Below are 22,997 nucleotides of genomic sequence, written 5' to 3'. Positions count from 1 at the left end.
TTTTCTCAACAAACGATTCATGCCAATAATATAAGATGAATTCAAAGAAGTACGAACCCTCCACTACAAGACATAAAGAAAACATTGTTAATATTAACAACAAATTATCCAACTAAATAAAANTAACAAACTTTATCTTACATTTGGGATTGAGGAAGCCATTCCAACTGAAAGAGGTCAAATATCAATACTTGGTTAGGGTTTACAAAAAAAAAATTTACCCCTGAACACCCACATTATAATGAGAAGCGAAATCATTTATAAAAACCTAAACCACCAAAAAGCGACAATGGCAGCAAATGACCAAAGAAACATGACCACCACCCAAACCAAAAACCCCAATGCCAAAATACGCCCTTACCTTCTCAATGGTCGCCTTTCCCTGGTTGAGAAAAAACGAAAGGAACGGAGAAATGGAGAGAACGAAGCAATAGTTATAGTGGTGGTGGACGATGAACGAAGACGTTGGAGAGAAGGCGTTGGTGTTCGAAACTGTTCTCGGCAAGTGTTCTCAACGGAGCAACGGAGAGAAGACAACAATGGAGATGGTGGTGGACGAAGAACGAAGAGAGAACGCAGCAATGGAGATGGTGGTGGACGAAGAACGAAGAGAGAACGCAGCAATGGAGATGGTGGTGGACGAAGAACGAAGACGTTGAGAGAAGGCGAAAGTGTTCGAAACTGTTCTCGAAACGAAAATGAAACCGCCAATTCCAAAATGATATTCAAACACTCATTATTCCAGTTCTGCCCCTGCCACTTTATTAAAAAAACCGTTTCAGTAAATAAAACATCACCCAATAACAATTTGACACTTGGACGGTGTCAAATTTGTGTCAAATCTTGGTGTCAAACAAACATTTTCCATGACGTAGACGTCGAGCAGTGTCCAACTTCGACATCAATCTGTTCATTTTTGTATCAAAAGCATTTATCAAGACTGACGAAATACATTTTCCCGTGCACAGTTAACGTCGCAGCTTTCCAAATTGGATGTCCAAGTTCAAGTCCATTTTCTTTAAATACAGTTTTGGATGGAAACCTATGAAAACGTACACTACATAACTTCCCTAAACAAATTCATGTTAACTTTTTCCTCTGGTTTTCCCTTAATTCCTCCACTAAATGAAGACAAGTCTTTGTTGACGATGAAGGCAGGGTGGAAAACCAGAGGAAAACGTTAACACTTATGAATTTCAAAAACATTCTCCATTGTTTTGCTGTTTTTCTTTTTATTTACTTCATGTGTTTCTTGTTTGGTGTTCATTTTTTACGCTATGTTTTGGGAAAGGGGATTTCTTCTAGAGATCCTCTATGATATATAATGTTTCTTGTTTGGTGTTTATTATTTCCCATGTTTCTTGTTTCATGTTCATTTTTTATGCTATGTTTTATAAAAGGGGATTTCTTTTAGAAATCCTCTATGATATAGGACATTTCTTGTTTGGTGTTTATTTACTTCCTGCGTTTCTTGTTTGGTATTCATTTTTGACGCTATGTTTTGTGAAAGGGGATTTCTTTTAAGAAATCCTCTATGATATAGGATGTCGGTTACCTTAAACATTCACTGTCAATTAACTTAAAAAAATAATAAAATCTAGGTCTTTGCATCAAATGCAGTCAATATTCGACGTCATAACAAGATTTAAGTTGTTTACACCATAAGATATCAGTTAATGAATCATACATTGGTAACGATGAATTTGAACAACTTTTTTGTATATTTACTTTAGTTCTTAAAATTGTTTCAACAACATATTGTGAACCATACTTCTTTTTTCAGTAAGATGTCTTAACCATTTTTGTACTATAAAAAACATTTTGGTGACTTGAATATCAAAGGACACCTTCATATAAACTGAAGTTGAATGTACCGCTTTGAAATTCAAGTCAGCTAATTGTAATTTAAAAAACAAAAATGCTTCAAAATCTAAGGAAAGAAAAATGCAAAGGATATAGAAAACATGAATCCTAATATGTTCAATAGGCAAACAAAAGGCAAGGACTAACTTGAAGTGCAAGCTATATTTATAGATGAATGAATGACGTCAAATTGGTCAAGACATGGGCGTGCAAAACTAACTGAATTATGCCTACTAACTGCCATCTAGTATGAATGTCCAAGCCCAGTCGAACTCGACGTTCAAACATAATTATGTGAAAAAGAAATAAATCTGTTAGGATTCTGATATGAACAAATTGACGTTGAAGTCTCCTAGGAATTGACGTGAAAAACTTTGTCGATAACAACACTCAATTAATGCACTCAACCACTCCATTGTCCATCACGTTGAAGCCACATGAAGCTTTGATGTTCAATTGATGGTTTAAAAGAAAAAAGAAAAAAAAATTAAAAAGGGTAACTCTTTGATTTCTGACTGACAAATAATATGTCGAAGTTCCTGTAGAAATCAACGTATAATTGGTGGTTTAAAATAAAAAAGAAAAAAATTAAAAAGGGGTGACTTTAGTTGATAGCATTTGTTAATGGTTCGTAGAATTAAATATGTACTCATAAATTTTTATCACTTTATACAGGGAAAAATGATGTAATAATGTTTGAAAAACTTACTACTCATAAATTTTTATCACTTTGTTCATTTTGAATTTATTGGGAACTGAAAAATATTTTGCATGGCTATTAATTAGTTGATGGCTTCTAATATGTGAAATGAAATCCTCGTGAAGCCCAAATCTAGGGTATGACATGGGTAAGAGACAAGTTAATTTTTATAGTTAAAAAGAAAACATTTATTACCCATAAAATTTCCTGAAAAAAATTATTCAAAAAATATCGATGGAATACTTTTATTATGAAATATTTTTGTAAGAAATATCAAGGATTTTTTAAAAAAATATTTTGCTTGGCAAGTAATTAGTTGATGGCTTCTAATCCGTGAAATGAAACCCTGATGAAGCCCAAATATATAGGGTACGAGACGGGTAAGAGACGCGTTAATCTGTTCTACTTAATAAAAAATATTTTTTCTCATATATCATTCAGTTTTTTCGTTTTAATTTAATGTGAGATTATTAATTGATATTTGTATTACATTGTGACTATGTCTTTGTCTAGTATTATAGTTTTCAAACATTCATATTTAGATTTATTTATTTATTCGTATGTCATTGAAATTGACCATTATTATTGGTCTAATAGGTCATCAAAAAATAAAATTATACTCAGCAACTTTAAAATAGAGCATTCAAAAATTTATAATCACCGCTACCTGCCTCATGCTTAATCTACTATTATATGCATCACACTTTGCAGTTATATTATATTTTACTGCAAAGTCAATTTCTTTTTGTCCTATACAATGTGGTGTTTTCAAATATACACGTAAATGTTAGATTATTTGAGTTTATTTATTGATCAGTTAGCCACCGAAATTGACCATTATTATTTATTAGCCACTAGCAATCAAGAAAAAAAAAAACAGTTATGACTTGTTCATAAGAGACCGTATCAACACTAAACCTAAAGATTTAATGTTTTATAAATATTTTTTTTTTCATATCTTCCCTAAGCTTTTTATTTTTATTCAATGCAGTACTTTCAATTTATATTTAGATTCTTAATAATTTGTACTTATTTTGTTAGAATATCATTCTGAGTCATTGGAACTATGGAATACATTGTATTGAGGTGGCTATATGGTTGAAAGAGCTCATGGATGACTTGTTTAAGTGCAGTTTATGTGATAAGAAATTATGTGCAATATGGTAAAATTAACATATGAATGTAAGTATTAGTTCCGTCGTAACAAAGAGATTTTCAGGATATGAAAATCGATATGAAAGGAAATTGTTTGAACTTGTTAGACGTGTAAATTCCTGGTATAGTAATTTCATAGTAAAGTAAATGCAGTTCAAAGTGTAACTTACAGACTATTTCGAGGATAATGTCTGATAGTTCTTGAAGTCGTATACTAATCTGTATCTGGTCATCTGATAAGCTTATTTTTAAGTCTCTTTTATTAGCTATATTGTTATAATACATCATCTGCAAAATATATTATCTCATTATTACTTTTGTCTCTTTTACTCAACACTTATTAATTGAAGATGTTCACCAACCATAATGCAAAGACATAGCTTATTAATATTATTTCCATTGCACTGCACCTAGTCAAAGGCATAAGCTTCACTTCAAATCTCACAGTTTCATTCATCCCCTCTCTTCCCTATTCTTATCATGGCAGCTACCAGTGTCCTTGTTTCTACTTTCCTCGAGAGGACTATCGACACTTTGGCTTCCCGTCTTGTTCACATATTTCATCAAAGAAAGCACAAGAAGCAACTCAGCAACTTGAAGATGAAGCTCCTTGTCATTGATGTTGTGGCTCTTGATGCAGAACAAAAGCAGTTCAAAGATCCACGCGTTAGAGATTGGCTTCTTAGGGCCAAAGATGTTGTGTTTGATGCAGAGGATCTCTTGGATGAGATAGATTATGAGCTCTCCAAAAGCCAGGCGGAAGCTCAGTCTCAGAGTGCTACTAACAAGGTGTGGAATTCCCTGAATTCTTCTTTTGTCAGTTTCTTTGAAATAGAAATTGAATCTAAGATGGAACAAGTCATTGAGGACCTAGAAGATCTTGCAAAAGAAAGCAATATTCTAGGTTTGGAAAAGAGTGGTGGTGTTGGGGTTGGATCAGGATCGGGTAGTAAATTAACATATACATCTTTGCCCAATGAAAGCTTTATCTATGGCAGAGATGATGACAAAAAATTTGTCTTTAACTGGCTCACATCGGACACTCACAACAACCTATCTATACTTTCTATTGTGGGCATGGGTGGGTTGGGTAAGACCTCTCTTGCTCAACATGTATTCNNTGACCNAAGGCTTGAAGGTAAATTTGATATGAAAGCTTGGGTTAGTGTTCCACAGGAATTTGATGTTCTCAAAGTATCAAAAGCAATTCTTGGTACAATTACTGGTTCAACTGATCATAGTATACAACAAGAAGTGATTCAGAAAAGACTGAAAGAAGAACTTATGAGGAAGAAATTTCTTCTCATCTTGGATGACGTTTGGAATGAAAACCCATTTAAATGGGAAGATGTGCAAAAACCCCTTGTTTTCGGAGGCCAAGGCAGTAGGATTCTTGTCACTACTCGGAGTGAGAAGGTTGCTGCTGCCATGCGATCAGAAAAGCACTTCTTGCAGGTATTAAAAGGAGATGATTGTTGGGACTTGTTCGCAAAGCATGCATTCCAAAATGCTAATCCGCAACCAGACCGAGACATTGTATTATCCAAAGAAGAAGTGTCCATATTTAAGATTGGCTCACTTGCTGCAGAATGATCCTCACACGATAACATATCTTCATAATCAAACATACTAACATCATGATTATACTATTGCTGGCAGTTGTTTTCAAATCATGCATTTCAAAATGATACTCAAGCAAATACAGATTGCAAGGAGATTGGTAAACAGATAGTTGAAAAATGCAGAGGACTTCCACTAGCCTTGAAAACAATGGGAAGTCTTTTACACAATAAATCATCCATATCAGAATGGGAAAATGTATTAAAAAGCGAAATATGGGGATTAGAGGATAATGATCTTATCCCTGCTTTAGCACTGAGCTATAACCATCTTCCGTCCCATCTCAAGAGATGCTTTGCTTACTGTGCTTTATTCCCTAAAGATTATGAGTTTGATAAGAATGGCTTGATTCAATTGTGGATTGCTGAAAATTTTGTACAATTCCATAATCACAGAAGTCCAGAAGATATAGGTGAACAATACTTTGATGATCTACTATCAAGGTCTTTCTTTCAACAATCAAACAGATATAAAACATGTTTTGTCATGCATGACCTTTTAAATGATTTGGCAAAATATGTTTGTGAGGACATCTGTTTCAGATTGGGAGTTGACAAAACAAAAGGTATTCCCAAAACAACCCGTCATTTTACATTTGCAACCAATCATGTGGAATATTTTGATAGATTTGGAAGTATACATGATGTTGAAAGGTTACACACATTTATGCCAACAGATTGGAGTTGGCATTGCAAGATGTCGATAGATGATTTATTCTCCAAGTTTAAGTTCTTACGTGTCTTGTCTGTGTCTAACTGTTCTAACCTTACAAAGGTGCCTGACTCAATAGGCAATCTTAAGCATCTCCGCTCATTAGACCTCTCCAACACTCACATAGAAAGATTGCCTGAGTCAACATGTTCACTCTACAACTTGCAAATACTGAAGCTCAACAATTGTCCACTATTGAAAGAACTGCCATCAAATTTACACAAACTCACCAATTTGCGTCGTCTTGAATTTATGGATACTGAACTGTTAAAGGTGCCAGAACATTTGGAAAAACTGAAGAATCTTCAAGTATTCATGAGTTCGTTTGATGTTGGAAGCAAGGAATTCAGCATTCAACAACTAGGACAACTCGATCATCATGGAAGGCTATCAATTGGGGAGCTGCAGAATATTGAGAACCCCTCCGATGCAAAAGCAGCAGATTTGAAAAATAAAACTCACCTTCGGGAGCTAATGTTAAAATGGAATAGGGACCAGGTCCCAGTTGACGCATTGAAAGAAAGGGATGTAAATGTCATGCAGAATCTCCAACCTTCCAAGTACTTGGAGAAGTTGTCAATCAGCCACTATGATGGTACAAAATTTCCAACATGGTTTGGAGATTATTCATTATTGAATGTGGTTTCATTAAGCTTGTTCGAATGTAAACAATGCAAATGTTTGCCTTCCCTTGGACATTTGCCATTTCTCAAGGACCTCACAATATCAGGGCTTGATGGGGTAGTAGGTATTGATGCTGACTTTTATGGGAGTGGCTCTTGTTCGTTTCCGTCCTTGGAGACATTGAAATTCTCCCGGATGAAAGGATGGGAGAAATGGGATTGTGAAGCCATGAGAGGTGCTTTTCCACGTCTTCACCATCTTGCTATAGATTATTGTCCCAAGCTGAAAGAGCGCCTGCCAGTGCAAATTCTTCAATTTGAGACAGTTTATATTCGGCACTGCAAACAACTTCTGGGGTACGATGGAATGGTGAAAATGAATGGGAAAGAGGTCACCATTTTTCGAGTACACAACTTGGAAGCATGGTTTGTGGGATGGATCGGGAAAATGATATCCCATGATTCTGTTGAAGACTTGAAAGTTTATTCTTGCCCCAATATGAGTATTTTAATGAGTCAGCAATATAATTTCCTTGTAAGTTTGACTGTTCATGACAGCTGTGACTCTCTAACCACCTTTCCTATAGACTTCTTCCCAACACTCAGATCGCTTTATCTCCTCAGCTGTTGTAATCTACAAACGATTTTACATGCTCATAATCATCTCCAGGATCTAGCAATCATTGACTGCCCTCAATTTGAATCATTCCCAGAACGAGTACATATCCTGCTTCCATGTCTTGAATTCCTAAGCATACGAGATTGTCCTAGATTTGAGTCCTTCGCTGATGGATGTTTGCCATCAAATATAAAAAGGATGTATCTCACTAACTCCTCCAAACTTGTTGCTTCATTGAAAGGGTCTTTTGGCGACAATCCCTCTCTTGAAACGTTGTTTATTATTGGAAAGTTGGATGCAGAGTCTTTTCCTGATGAAGGTTTTCTTCCACGCTCTCTTACTTCTCTAGGGATCTATGATTGTCAACATCTTAAAAAACTGGACTATAAGGGTCTCTGCCACCTCCCCTCTCTCAAGGAATTGCTTCTAGTTAACTGCCCCAACCTCCAATGCTTACCAGATGAGGGTCTTCCCAAATCCATTTCATATCTTACCATTTCAGGCAATTGTCCATTGCTCAAACAGCGTTGTAAGTATCCGGGAGGCCAAGACTGGGGAAAGATTGCTCATGTTCAAAACCTGTCTATTTTATAAATATGAACTGATGTTGATTTTATAAATAATCATTTATGGAACTCTCAAAGGGTTTTCAGGGGTACACTGATCTGGGAATTTGTACCTCAAACATAGCTTAAATATAGCCAGGAGTGAATTTACCTTCTACGTTTTTACTTCTAATTGAAGTACTGTATATGTTGAGTAATATGAAATGACTTTTATTGCATTAGGAAACTATCACTAACAAGAATATGGCATCATTGATTCCAAAAATAGGAGCAAAAAAATTCTTAAGACTATAGTTTCAGTTGTGAGTTTTAAAACAGTTTCCATCCTTTAGAGTCTTGATTCTCTCGCTTGAATCTGGAACTTTAGTTGATTTAATTTTATAACTATTCGCCTGTGCAGAACGTTATAAACTCTTTATTTTTAAGATACTAGAATTATATAAAGTGAATAATTTCAAAAAATTTATGCCAATAGGATAAAGGTCCACAATTCTCCTAAACATCGAAAAACCAGTTGTCACAATTTATTGAGATATAGAAGAAAGCCAGTATTTGGAATAAAAGGTGATGAACCTGCTAAAACCGGAAATCCCTAGGCACTGCAACATCGAGAGGGGAACCTCTTGGAGCCTTTTTAAAAGACGGTTCATCAGCCAAAAGAAGGCCACTGATAATTAGAACAAGAAAAATGAACATTTCCGGGAAACAAATCAGAAGAGATGTGTGTAATTTATTTTATCAACACGAAATCTCCATATAGGATAGTGCCAATTTATAGAAAGGAATATGATCAAAGGTGGAGCAAGTGTGTGATAGAAGGTTATGGAAGCAGTAAAAAATGAGTAATTATGGTTCATGCTGCAAAGAATGGGAGCAAACTCGGTTAATGATGTAAAACTGAACCCAAGAGTTTTAAACTTTTGCCTGCAGAGATTGCCATAACCAAAGACTTGTATGCATATATAAATTTGGCTACAATAACCATGATTTTATCTCAAGTCCAATAAAACTCAGTTTACATGATGTATTCTTCCAATACTTGCCACTTCATTAATGAACTCTTCTCCATCAACTTTCGATTTTTTTCAACATCTTTATGGCTATTTCTGGCCCACTTTAAAGTTTTCCTTTGTATACGGATCCAAAACCTCCTTCACTCTATTTAACTTTGAAATCTCTGCTCATTTTTTTAATTTCTCTATATCCATATCCATAGAATTTAGATTGTTGTTTAGCAAAAACGTTTCAATGTTTTCATACATCGAACAATGCCTACGTCGCCAGGCATGCCATTCACTTCCACCTATCGAGAGGATCATCGGTTACTGGATCAGTACAGTTTAGAAACAAATACTTTTACATTATTTGATACACAATATAAGAATAAAATTATAAATAAAAGTATAAACTTTTATATTTTTTTTTAAAAAAAAGAATTAAAATGAAAAAGAATAATGTTAAATAAATGTACAAAATGTCATATAATCATTATTCGTTTAAAAAGCTACACACATAGCTAAAAAATTCATCAAAATCAACTAATAACGTAGGACCACTCTTTGAAATTTTGATGCAAAAGAATAATTTTCCTTGCGTTTTCTCTCCACGAGTTACATTTTTTTAGGTTCGTTTTCTCACTTTTGCACCGTTTAAAATTAATTTTACTTCGATTACATTAATCTTTGATAAATTATCTTTCATTTGAACCGATTAAAATGTATTTTCATTGGGTTTTGGTGCAGTTTTGCTTGGGTCCTTGGGCAGCAATTTCTTGCATTTTGCACTCCCTCAATTCCCTCCACTACATTTTTAAAACCGATAATTCATTCTTTTGAACTAAAATATAAAGTTGTAAACTCGAATTACCATGAGCCAAGATCAAGCCGAGAGACCTCAAGCAGAGAAAGACTCAATCAAATACGGCGACGTTTTAGATGTCTGACCTACAAATTCTAATGTCTATATAAACGTCTGAACTGGGTGAACCGACGTCTATATAGACGTTTGACCTATAGAGTTCGATGTCCCATTAACATCACTCACAAAGATGTCGAATTGGGATCTGACATTAAAAGCCCAACGTCTAAAGCCCTACACTAGTGTCTAGGTCATCAAAAAATAAAATTATATTCAGCAACTTTAAAATAGAGCAATCATTCAAAAATTTATAATGCACCGCTACCTGCCTCATGCTTAATGTACTATTATATAGCTGCATCACACTTTGCAGTTATATTGTATTTTATGCAAAGTCAATTTCTTTTTGTCCTATACAATATGGTGTTTTCAAATATACACGTAAATGTAGATTATTTGAGTTTATTAGTTAGCCACCGAAATTTACCATTATTATTTATTAGCCACTAGCAATCAAGAAAAAAACTAAAACAATTATGACTTGTTCATAAGAGACCGTATCAACACTAAACCTAATGATTTAATGTTTAAATTTTTTTTTCTTTTTATATCTTGCCTAACCTTTTTATTTTTATTCAATACAGTACTTTCAATTTATATTTAGATTCTTAATAATTTGCAGTTATTTTGTTAAAATATTATTTTGAGTCATTGAAACTATGGAGTACAAATATTGTATTGAGGGGTATACGATAATAGCTGGATGACTTGTTTAAGTACAGCTTATGTGGTAAGAAATTACGTGCAATATCGTAAAATTAACATATGATTGTAAGTATTACTTCCTTCGTAACAAAGAATATGAAAGGAAATTGTTTGAACTTGTTAGACGCGTAAATTCCTGGTATAGTAATTTCATAGTAAATAGATGCAGTTCAAAGTGTAACTTATAGACTATTTCGAGGATAATATGATAGTTCCAGAAGTCGTATACTAATCTCGTCATCTGATTAGCTTATTTTTAAGTCTCTTTTATTAGCTGTATTGTTTGTTATAATACATCATCTGCAAAATATATTATCTCATTATCACTCTTATCTCTTTTACTCAACACTTATTACTTGAAGATGTTCACCAACCTTAATGCAAAGACATTGCTTATTAATATTATTTCCATTGCACTGTACCTAGTCAAAGGCATAAGCTTTCAAATCTCACAGTTTCGTTCATGGCAGCAGAAACGATTACCAGTGCTCTTGTTTCTACTTTCCTCGTGAGGACTATCGACACTTTGGCTTCCCGTTTTGTCCACATATTTCGTGCAAGAACACGTCATAAGAAGCAACTCAGCAACTTGAAGATGAAGCTCCTTGCCATTGATGTTGTGGCTTTTGATGCAGAACAAAAGCAGTTCAAAGATCCACGTGTCAGAGATTGGCTTCTCAGGGCCAAAGATGCTGTGTTTGATGCAGAGGATCTATTAGATGAAATAGATTATGAACTCTCTAAAAGCCAAGAGGAAGCTGAGTCTCAGAGTGCTACTGAAAAGGTGTGGAATTCACTCAAATCTTCTTTTGTCAGTTTCTTTGAAAATGAAATTGAATCCAGGATGGATCAAGTCATTGAGGACCTAGAAAATCTTGCAACCGAAAGCAATATTCTAGGTTTGGAAAAGGGTGGTGGTGTTGGGGTTGGATCAGGATCGGGTACTAAATTAACATATACATCTTTGCCCAATGAAAGTGTCATCTATGGCAGAGATAATGACAAAGAATTTGTCTTTAACTGGCTCATATCTGACACTCTCAACAAGTTATCTATACTTTCTATTGTGGGCATGGGTGGGATGGGTAAGACCTCTCTTGCTCAACATGTATTCAATGATCCAAGGCTTGAGGAAGCTAAATTTGATACTAAAATTTGGGTCAGTGTTCCAGAGGAATTTGATGTTCTCAATGTATCAAGAGTAATTCTTGGTACAATTACTGGTTCAACAGATTATAGTGTAGAGCATGAACTGATTCAGAGAAGACTGAAAGAAGAATTGTCGGGGAAGAAATTTCTTCTCATTTTGGATGACGTCTGGAACGAAAACCCATTTAAATGGAAAGATGTGCAGAAGCCCCTGGTTTTCGGAAGCCAAGGCAGTAGAATTCTTGTTACTACACGGAGTGAGAAGGTTGCTGATGCCATGCGATCAGAAAAGCACCTCCTGCAGGTATTAAAAGAAGATTATTGCTGGGACTTGTTCGCCAAACAAGCATTCCAAGGCGCTAATCCTCAACCAGATCCAGACTTCATAGAGATTGGTAAGAAGATAGTTGAAAAATGTAAGGGACTTCCTTTAGCCTTGACAACAATGGGAAGTCTATTATACAATAAATCATCCCTTTATGAATGGAAAAGTATTATGAAAAGTGAGATATGGGATTTTTCAGAAAATGAAAGTGGTATACTTCCTGCTTTAAGATTAAGCTATCTCCACCTTCCTTCTCATATGAAGAAATGTTTTGCTTTTTGCGCCTTATTTCCCAAACGTTATCGCTTTGACAAGGAGAGCTTAATTCAATTGTGGATGGCTGAAAATTTTCTAGAAAGCCCTCTACAGAAAAAGAGTTCTAAAGAAGTTGGTGAGCAATATTTCAATGATTTGTTATCTTGGTCTTTCTTTCAACAAGTAAGCAACGAAGAGGAAAATTATTTTATCATGCATGACCTTCTAAATGATTTGGCAAAATATGTCTCTCAGGACATATGCATCAGGTTACGAGTTGATAAACCACAAGGTATACCCAAAACAACCCGTCATTGTTCATTTTCATACTCTGAATTAGGTTTTAACGGGTTTGGGAGTTCGATTGATACTCAAAAGTTGCACACATTTACGCCAATAGAACGGGGTTGGGTTTGGGATTGCAAGATGTCGATAGATGACTTGTTCTCCAAATTTAAGTTCATACGTGTCATATCATTGTCTCATTATCGTAACCTTACTGAGGTGCCTAAATCTATAGGAAATCTTAAGCATCTTCGTTCATTAGATTTATCCTGGACTGAAATAGAAAAACTACCTGAATCAATAAGTTTACTCTTCAAATTGCAAATACTGAAGCTAAACCAATGTTATAGATTAAAGGAGCTTCCGTCATGTTTACATCAACTCGATAATTTACGTTGTCTTGAATTAGAACATGCTGGAGTGAAAAATGTGGTAGCATATTTGGGAAAGCTGAAGAATCCTCAAGTATCGATAAGTTCATTTCATGTTGAGAAAAGTAAGGAAATCAATATTCGGCAATTAGGAGAACTCAATCTTCATGGATGTCTAACAATTGATGATCTGCAGAAGATTGAGAATCCTTCAGATGCAATAGAAGTAGATTTGAAGAACAAACCACACCTTGTAGGCCTACGGTTAAAATGGAATTTCATTGACAACTCCTCTGTTGATTCAGAAAAAGCTGAGGATATAATTGAGAATCTACAACCTTCAAAATACTTGAAAGAGTTGTCAATAAGTAACTATATTGGTAAACAATTTCCAAATTGGTTACTCGATAATTTATTACCGAATCTGGTGAACTTAGTGTTGGAGGGATGTGAATCTTGCCCACGGTTACCTCCGCTTGGACTTTTGCCATTTCTCAAGGACTTGAGGATGGAAGGACTTGATGCGATAGTGAATATTGATGCTGATTTTCATGGGAACAACTCTTTTTCATTTAAATCCCTTCAAACGTTATCTTTCTCTGATATGAGACAATGGGAAAAGTGGGAATGCCAAGCTGTGACAGGTGCTTTTCCATGTCTACAACTTTTTTCCATAAAAAATTGTCCGAAGCTGAAAGGACACCTGCCAAAGTTCGTTGCTTTAGAATCTCTACATGTCTTTAACTGCAAACAACTTGAAGCTTTGATTGTGAGTGCGGTAGAATTACATCTAGAAGAGTGTGGAACGCTGCAGTTGGAGCGGTCTACAATGAAAAAGCTCACAACGGATGGGCACGGCATGGCAGCATCATTGGTTGCAATGGCAGCATCTCTTGAAATCTTGTCCATTTGTTCAGCTCTGGAGTCAATAAGTGATGACTGTGTCTCTCTAAGAATCTTTCCACTAGATTTCTTCCCAACACTCAGGAGCCTTAAGCTCAGTGGGTTTCCTAATCTACAGATGATTTCACAGAATCACGTTCACAATCATCTCCGGTATCTGGAAATCAAAGAGTGCCCAAGACTTGAGTTGTTCCCTGAGGGAGGTTTGCCATCAAATCTAAAGTACATCCAACTCAATAATTGCTTTAGACTTGTTGGCTCACTGAAAAGAGCTTTCGGAGACAGTTCTTCGCTGGAAAGTTTAAGGATTGAAAAAGTAGAGGCAGAATGTTTTCCTGATGAAGGTTTGCTTCCATTCTCTCTCACTGAACTAAGAATATCTAATAGTCCAAATCTAAACAAACTAAACTACAAGGGTCTCTTAGAACTCTCATCTCTTGAATCACTGTATCTTTGGAACTGTCCCAACCTCCAATGCTTACCAGAGGAAGGTCTTCCCAAATCAATTTCACTTCTTGACATACGCGCTTGTCCTTTGCTGGAACAACGTTACCATGAAGGAGGCGAAGACAGAAAAAATATTGCTCACATTCAAAACATATATCTATATGGTAGTGATGATGTTAATTTTGTTTAATGGTACGAAAACTTTTAATAGTGGTGTATGAACTACATTTCCTCTTTTTGGTAGTCCGGTCATGTAACAAATTATACCTTCATAATTTTTTTTAACACTATAATTATTAAGCCTTTATCTCTTTATTCTGTGTGCCTCCCAATCTAAGTAATGAGTCCAGATTTTATTCCAGTGTCTCAAAACGAGTAACGGGGTCTTTCTCAAGAGCAGCTAATGGCTCCATAAGCTTCTTCGTTTCCTTATCTTGAAGGTTCAAAGCCTCCACCATTTTGTTCATAGTTTCTGGTAAATCTTCGTGACGATTCACTCTCGACAGTGAGTTCCTTCATGCACGTATTCTCTCGGCCATGAATCAGCGAAAGCACCAATTTGTAATGTTAACAATTGTGCAGTAGAAGAATGAAACAGTGGAAATACGAAATTGTCACTAACAAGAATATGGCATCATTGATTCAAAAATAGGAGAGAATAAATCTTAAGACTATAGTTTCAGTTGAGAGTTTTAAAACAGTTTCCATCCTTTAGAGTCTTGATTCTCTCGCTTGAATCTGGAACTTTAGTTGATTTAATTTTATAACTATTCGCCTGCAATGTGCAGAAGGTTATAGACTCTTTATTTTCAAGATATTAGAATTATATAAAGTGAATAATTTCAAAAAATTTATGCCAATAGGATAAAGGTCCACAATTCTCCTAAACATCGAAAAACCAGTTGTCACAATTTATCGAGATATAGAAGAAAGCCAGTATTTGAAATAAAAGGTGAAGAACCTGCTAAAACCGGATTTCCCTAGGCACTGCAACATCGAGAAGACCACTGATAATTAGAACAAGAAAAATGAACATTTCCGGGAAACAAATCAGAAGAGATGTGTGTAATCTATTTTATCAACACGAAATCTCCATATAGGAAAGTGCCAATTTATAAAAAGGAATATGATCAAAGGTGCAGCAAGTGTGTGATAGAAGGTTATGGAAGCAGTGAAAAATGAGTAATTATGGTTCATGCTGCAAAGAATGGGAGCAAACTCGGTTAATGATGTAAAACTGAACCCAAGAGTTNTAAACTTTTGCCTGCAGAGATTGCCATAACCAAAGACTTGTATGCATATATAAATTTGGCTACAATAACCATGATTTTATCTCAAGTCCAATAAAACTCAGTTTACCTGACCATGATCTATATATACTAGGCAATAACAAATATAATAGCAACCACTTTCAAATTAAAAATCTTTTCCCCTTCCAAATAAATTTTCTAAAGGACGACAAACATTTAGCTCTAAGCAATTTTGTTGCGATTCCTCTGCATACTTAATGTGAAATATTAACCTGTGTCAGTCAAGCATTGCTCTGCCATGAATGATTAGTGTGGTTTTGCCAAGATTTTTGCTAGCCACTCCAAGATGTTTGGTTTGAGTTGTCTCCACGATCATTTCCACTTGTTTCATGGGGATAATAAACAAGCTTAGGAGGCATTTCAAGACTATGTATGAACACTCTTTCTTCCAACATATCCACAACTCTCTTCATTGAAGGATGGTTATTTGGTTTCAATTATATACACCAAAGCGTAACTACATACATTTTTTAACCAAAATCAAGAATAACAAAACAAATGGTTGAAAGTCCCACGTCTACTAAAGATTAGGCCAAATTATAATATATAAGTAAGGTGCAAACCTTATTTTACAAATCACCTCATTTTACAAATTGGTTTCGTGGGGTTGAGTTAGGCTTAAAATTTACTTCTACCATAGTATCAGAGTCATGGTTAAAGTCTATCTTAATGATATTTTTTTCTTTTTGGACATTTCTATTGAACACTTATCACTTTACAAGTTCCAAATCTAAAAACTTTGGAATGAAATTATCATCATGAAAAATATTATGAGGTTTGATATCCAAATATAGAATTTGAACATCAAAGCCTTGATGAAGATAAGCAATTCCAAACAGCTATGCCAAGAGATATTTCATTTGTTTTCTCATAACTTAAAGGGATACTTTTCTCTTTGAAGATGTATTTATCCAATGAACCATTTGTCATGTATTTATAAACCAGAGGACGCTTTTCTCCTTCAACACAATATCCAATAAGAAGTACCACATTTACATGATGTATTCTTCCAATACTAGTCACTTTATTAATGAACTCTTCTCCATCAACTTTCGATTTTTTCAACATCTTTATGGCTATTTCTGGCTCACTTTGAAGTTTTCCTTTGTATACAGATCTAAAACTTCCTTCACTCTATTTAACTTTGAAATCTCTGCTCATTTTTTTAATTTCTCTATATCCATGGAATTTAGATTGTTGTGTAGCAAAAACGTTTCAATGTTTTCATACATCGAACAATGCCTACGTCGCCACGTATGCATAAATAGTGCAAGCATGCCATTCACTTCCACGTATCGAGAGGATCATCGGTTACAGTATAGAAAAGCTACTTACAAGGACTGTTGACTGCCCTCACACATCAACACGAAGCTTTCCAGTGTGCTTTGTCTTCACTCACACACTTTCCGAGAAAACTTCCCGGAAGGTCACCCATCCCATAATTACTCTAGGCTAAGCACGCTTAACCATGGAGTTCTTATGAGTTAGGCTACCGAAAAGCAAATGCATTTGTTGATATGAGTAGTCAAATCAATTCCTTTAAGCTATCCTTCAACTGTATAGTCCCATACCTATACAATCTCCAGATCCCTCTCATTCCGGTGTATGTTCGATTCGTCCATGTGCCCCTTCCACTCGAAGCCTGCCAGGAGCCGCTCCTTGTCCGTGCCCCATGCACCATGCTTCTTGTACCGGCGATCACTCCCCGCCCTCGTCAGTGCCCAGGTGTCACAATATGCTCCTTCACTAATCCCTCCAAATGAACACATATTATCTCACAAAATCTTTCTTGCTGTAATCTTTCTCAGCAATTAATTCCTTTCGTACGAACACAACATATATCTGCTCCTATGCTAAAAAAAAGTTAAATTATTTTCCATTCATTTAAAACTTTTGTTTACTGCACTGTTAGAAATAACAGAGTAATGAATTGAAGGATATGTACTGTATGTGTACTATTTTATTAAAACCAGAGACCGTAGTTTTATACAGGAGGGAAAGAGTAAATACAGTTATGAAAGATGTAATTGACTTGACTTATTACAAACACGCACCACACTCCATCATTACAAAATGTGCTCCTGTAGTAAAAAAAACAAAAATTATTCCCCTGGTTGTTATGGTTACCATCATTTAAACAGAGAGAATGCGATGTAAATAAAAAAAAAAATCATCATTTTTAAAAACTTTTTTATTGAAATACATTCATGTGTACCACAAAACTGATCCTAGAAAATTCATAAAATATTAGTTATATACATTTTGGAAAGTTTATTATGAAAATTCTATTATGAAAAACTTGTTCTATAATGTAGGTAAAAATATGGAAAATAGAATATTAAAGTAAATCTATTAAAATAACGAGACGAGTAAATTATTTTAAAATAATTTTATAATATGAATAAAAGATTTTAAAGTTCGGTTCATTATTTAAAACATTTCATCTCTTATAAACTTTTGTTTTCTATTTTTTCTCTGTATTTTTTCTAAGTTTTCTCTCTACTGAGTTGTCGGATTGACAATCAGGAGGTGTCCAGACATTCACGGCGTAGAGTGCTACACAACTGACCAATCAATCTCTAAATTCTAGCAAGTAAGTTGTTCTTCCCTTTTTCTCCGTTGTTCTTGAACCTAGACCATGCAATTTTTGCTGGTTGCATGCGTCTTGTGGCGTTCTTTTTCAATTCTCTGTTTCGTTCTAGTTCTGAGAGTTATTCTTGATCACCAATTGGTGGTTTGTAGGGTCCTGTTGAGTTTCCTTGCGATGCAAGGTACTGTTGAGGTGATCTTGTGAGCTGTGCAGTTTGTTTTTAAGGTAAGGGGAGCTAGGTTCTAGCTTTAAATTAGTTGTATGATATGTAAATATGCTGAATTTTGAACTAGTATGCTGTTTGAGTCACTTTCTAAGTTTTAGTAGATTGAGTGGTATGTGCTGGAATGTGTATTCTGTGAAACTGTGTTGTGATGCCATAAACTGGATTGGATGAGTTTAATTGTTGTAATTGATCATGTTGAAAGTACTTGGGGGTGAGAAATCTGTTGAAAAATTTATTAGATAGAAAACTTAGTGTTTTAGTAGTGTTTTAAGTCATTTTAGAGGAAGTGAGGTAGTGAATTTGAGAGTTAGAGGTCAAGGGCTCTTATGGTTTGTTGGGGTAGTCTAGGTATTTTATTTGTGACTTGTTAGAGTCATCAAACTGCTCAAAAACAGGTGCAAAGTGGTAGAATTGAATTTGGGTCCTAAGTTGTCAAATTTGGTGCTTTAGAGTAGGAATTAAGTCATAAACACTTTAGATTGATAGTATGGAGGTTTAGAATCACTTAGATAAGTTTAATTAAGTATAAAACACAATCTAGGGATGTTAGAAGTTGGGGAAAATGGTTAGAAATGGAAAATGGTATGTGAGTTGCATAATTCTGCAGAATTTTCGTTCTGCAGATTATGCAGACTCGCTGAGCGAATGTTTTTGCTCTTTTTTAGTCATTCGCACAACAAGTTGGTGCATTGTGCGAGTGACTAAAGAGGGTTGCTCTCTGTCTAATGATTCGTTTTGCGACTGGTAGTGATCTGGGTTTAATGTCAATTAATTTGAATAGTGAATAAGTGCGCTTTGCGAGTATTTGGAGAGTCTAAGTCACTATTTGGGACTCTCGCATAGTGATTTAGGACGTTATGCGAGGGGTTAGTGTCTGATCCTGTGTATCAGAATTTTCAGTTTAGCTGAGCGTACAGACTTTGTGCGCTAAGCGAATGGGCTTTAGCTGAGCGCACAGACTTGGTGCGCTAAGCAAATGTGAGTGAGAAAAACCCACTATTTCTATTTTCGCAAAGCGAGTTTAGTGCGCTGAGCGACTAGTCCAAAACTTGTTTTTATATTCTTTTTATCCCTGTTTTCTGATAACCTTGAGCTATATTTTGATTATTAGAATGGTGTAGAAGTATCTATGATATTGTATGATCATGTATTATGGTATTTGGTTGTTCATGTCTTTGAGTTAAGTTTTAAAGTGAAAGTATAGTTGATGGACGTAATTCCATGATCCTCATGGAAAGGTTACATGGTGGTGCCCTGTGTAAGTTTAGAATGATTTGCAGGGAGCTTAGTCTTGGGGGTTATCTTGAAACTCCAATGGTCTTTCTTCTCACGTAGAAAGGATTGATCCATGTCGTGAGGAGTAGCAGGAGGTCTTAGTCTTCGAGACTTCCAATATGCTCCAAGGTGCGGTACAGACTAACCTCGTGAATGTGGTAGGGTGAAACCTGTTGACAATGGCTTTACAAAGCAATAGAAGCCACCACGAGTGCATGACCTGCCATAGCTCAGCAATCATTCTAAGTCCGGACAAGTCAAGTTTAAAGTATAACATTTTATGATGTGTGATCTAGTTTACTTGAATTAAACATGTACGTTGTGTGTTATTATAATAATATGATTTTGTATATCTAACTCACCCTTACTTCTGTGTTTGTGTGTCTGTGTATTGTTTTTTCTTTTGCGATTATCACCTTAATGGTATGAGCTTAGGAGTACAATCTTTTCAGTTGACTGAACAAGAAATTAGATGAGAAGTTTGAAGTGTAGGTTGTGCTTTTAATCCTTCATATGAATAATTTTATTCTTCATAAATTTATAATTTGTTATATTATTATAATGTTCATTTTAGTAGTTTCATATTACTAAATTGAGATGTTACATGTTTCTAAAATCTCATTCTGGAAATACAAAAGTTTTATTTCAAAATTTTCATTCTAGAAATCATATTCTGAAGACTTTTCGCTTTGAAACATTTCTGAAACATGTAATTTGAAAATCTATACTGAAATGTTAATTTCAGATAGAAAAATAAAAAAAAAATATGGACAACTCAATAAATCAAAATTAAATTAATAAAAATTAAATTAAAGAAATCATCAATAACTGTAATTTATACTACGATAGAACGCAGATAGAGGCTATAAAAGAACCAAAAGTTTTCAAATTCTTGGAGATACAATCAAGGGAAATTCAAAGATCTTTTCTCGAAATCAGAGAATAATTCTCAAGGTCTCTTAATACTTTTCATAAAAAACATATTTTTAATTATTGAATTGTTTACTTAAAATTATTTTAATATTCCAGATAAAATATTGAAAAACATGATAAAAAAATATAGTTATAAAAGATTAAAGAATATTTTGTTTAACTTGAGTCTACTAGACCATTTTGCAAAGTCCAGAAGAGGTCATAAAGAGATTATATATTTAAAACGATATTATTATAGTATAAAAAAATGTTAAAAAATAATGATACTTTAAACCACAATAAGTTGTTTGCTAATTCTACTAACTTCGTTATCTTTTCTAAATCATTTAAGAAGATATTTCCCAAAAAAAGAAATACCATAAGATGGTCATATTTAAGCAATTTGATCATTATTGTCTTCCAAATATTTGAAAATTATTCTAATAATATTTTTAGGAAAAAGAAATAGAAACATAATTATATTATAAAACAGAAATGTGTATGCAGTTATTTTAAAAGGATAAAGTCTATATCTTCATTCATTCTTTTCCTTTCTTTTTACCTTACATCTAACATAACATAATAGTAGTTTGAGATTAAGATATATATTTATTGTTGTATAGAAAAAGAATATCTATGTATATTTTTTTAAGGACCATAATATTTAATAATTTTTTGTAATAGATTACGTGTCATTATTTTATTGGTTTGTATATTTGAAACGGATCAATCACAAACTGTCACATAAAATATTGTAAAAAAATTAAACAAAATTGTTAAAGATACATCTTTCCTTCTTGTAAATATAACTATTTTATTTATTTTTATATCACTTATTTTAAATGAGAGGCTAGTACTTGGGCATTAACAATTTAATGAATAGAGTATATTAAACATGTTTTTTATCCAAAATTTGACCCAACAAAGAGTTAGCTATATCCATACATAGCACATGGGTTGCAAAATTGCCATTTGCAAATTATTTATGACTTAATTAACATCATCTTCACCACTTTGAATGTAAACCTAAAATAGGGCCAAAACTTTTGGTGCAACAGAAAAATAAATTGAACAGGTTTTGGATAGCTTTATTAGGTTTGGAAAACATGAAAAACATGTTAAATACAAAAGTAGTATTTCCGTATTTTTTTTCATCATAGTAAGTTAGTAACCAAAATTAGAAAGAAAAGATCATAAGTACTTATGCACATGTTCGTATTAGGTAAACGTCTCTATTAATTTGCGGCAAATTATTTGAATACTATATTAACTTCATAAAATAATGTTTGAATAGTTAGGTAAGGTGATTTTTAGGTAATATGTGTTTTGTTTAGTTGTCTAAATAAATAGTTTTTAAAATCAAATTATGGAAAAGAGTTTAAATTTATTTATGTCATTGAATTTGTATTTAATATAATTAATTATTAGGAATAAAATAAATAAAATAAAAAGATAGAAATTGGTAAGTTTCCTCTATAAATTCAATTTTTCTAAACTTTAACCATAAAAGAACATTTTTTTAAAAAAAAAATACATAAATATTTAAATATTGTCCTTAGGTATCATCCATGAATCAAAGACTAGAAGAATTTCTAACCTATTACAACTAAAATTGTACAATTCTAAGTTTTTACAACTAATTTTTCATGTGTGCTATATTTGTTTACTTTTTTTTTTCTCATCATGTTACTAATTATATCTACTTTGCTTACGTTATCTTATTAAGATATGAAAAAAATGAAAATAAAATTTGGACAATTTCAAAATTCCGTACATTCAAAGTCACATGTGTAATAACCTACATGACATCATGATAGTGCGCAACTGACAGGTAACCAATTATATTTTTAAATTAATTTCTGTTCACATATTAATTAAATATTGGTATCCACGTGTCACTTTAAGGAACAACCTTAGTCACTTACACGTTTTCTCAGAAAGGAATTTTCCTCCTCAAACTAGTTAATCGCCTCCTCAAAGTAGTTAACATTATTCCGTTAATAATACTTTAACAATATTTTTCTACAACATTTTAATATTTATAATTAATTTAAAATTATTCTAATAATAATAATCATAAAATCAACATAAATCAAACAAATAAATATTATTAAAATATTATAAAAAATGTTATCAAAATATTATTTTTCTTTTCGTTCACTTATATATTAATATTATTACACCTAATAACAATAGATATTCAATTTACTAATGATAAAGTTTGAGAAGTTAAAAAAAGAAACAAAATTTGTGAAAAATATGTATATTACAATTCGTCAAATCTTAAAATTAAAGGAGCGAAATTTGTTTATCCTATTTTTAATATATGAACAATATTTTTAATGGGAATTCATGAGCAGAAAGTGATTACTTATGTAATAGAAAAAAAAAAAGTGGAAGCAGGTTAATGATTTGGGTATATTCAGAATGTTATAATTTTTTTAGCAATGATGATTGTTACAATGATTCA

At 33.6% G+C, this 22,997-nt stretch overlaps 2 protein-coding genes across 2 annotated transcripts; both read left to right on the top strand.

Moving 5' to 3' along the window:
* Nucleotides 1-3,978: 3,978 nt before the first annotated feature.
* On the top strand, nt 3,979-8,224 carry LOC106755081 (putative disease resistance protein At3g14460). The gene is made up of 2 exons (XM_022778138.1): nt 3,979-5,231; nt 5,406-8,224. Exons 1-2 carry the CDS (start codon nt 4,199-4,201, stop codon nt 7,883-7,885), a joined length of 3,513 nt encoding a protein of 1,170 aa, XP_022633859.1. The 5' UTR covers nt 3,979-4,198; the 3' UTR covers nt 7,886-8,224.
* Nucleotides 8,225-10,840: 2,616 nt separating this feature from the next.
* LOC106755074 (putative disease resistance RPP13-like protein 1) lies at nt 10,841-14,506 on the top strand. Its single transcript, XM_014637168.2, has one exon. The coding sequence runs from the start codon at nt 10,943-10,945 to the stop codon at nt 14,402-14,404; it is 3,462 nt and encodes a 1,153-aa protein (XP_014492654.1). The 5' UTR covers nt 10,841-10,942; the 3' UTR covers nt 14,405-14,506.
* Nucleotides 14,507-22,997: the final 8,491 nt, after the last annotated feature.

The sequence above is a fragment of the Vigna radiata genome, unplaced genomic scaffold (genome assembly GCF_000741045.1).
Source record: "Vigna radiata var. radiata cultivar VC1973A unplaced genomic scaffold, Vradiata_ver6 scaffold_268, whole genome shotgun sequence".
Lineage (NCBI taxonomy): Eukaryota > Viridiplantae > Streptophyta > Magnoliopsida > Fabales > Fabaceae > Vigna > Vigna radiata.
Note: the sequence above shows the minus strand (reverse complement) of the source record. Positions and strands in the feature narration are given on the sequence as shown.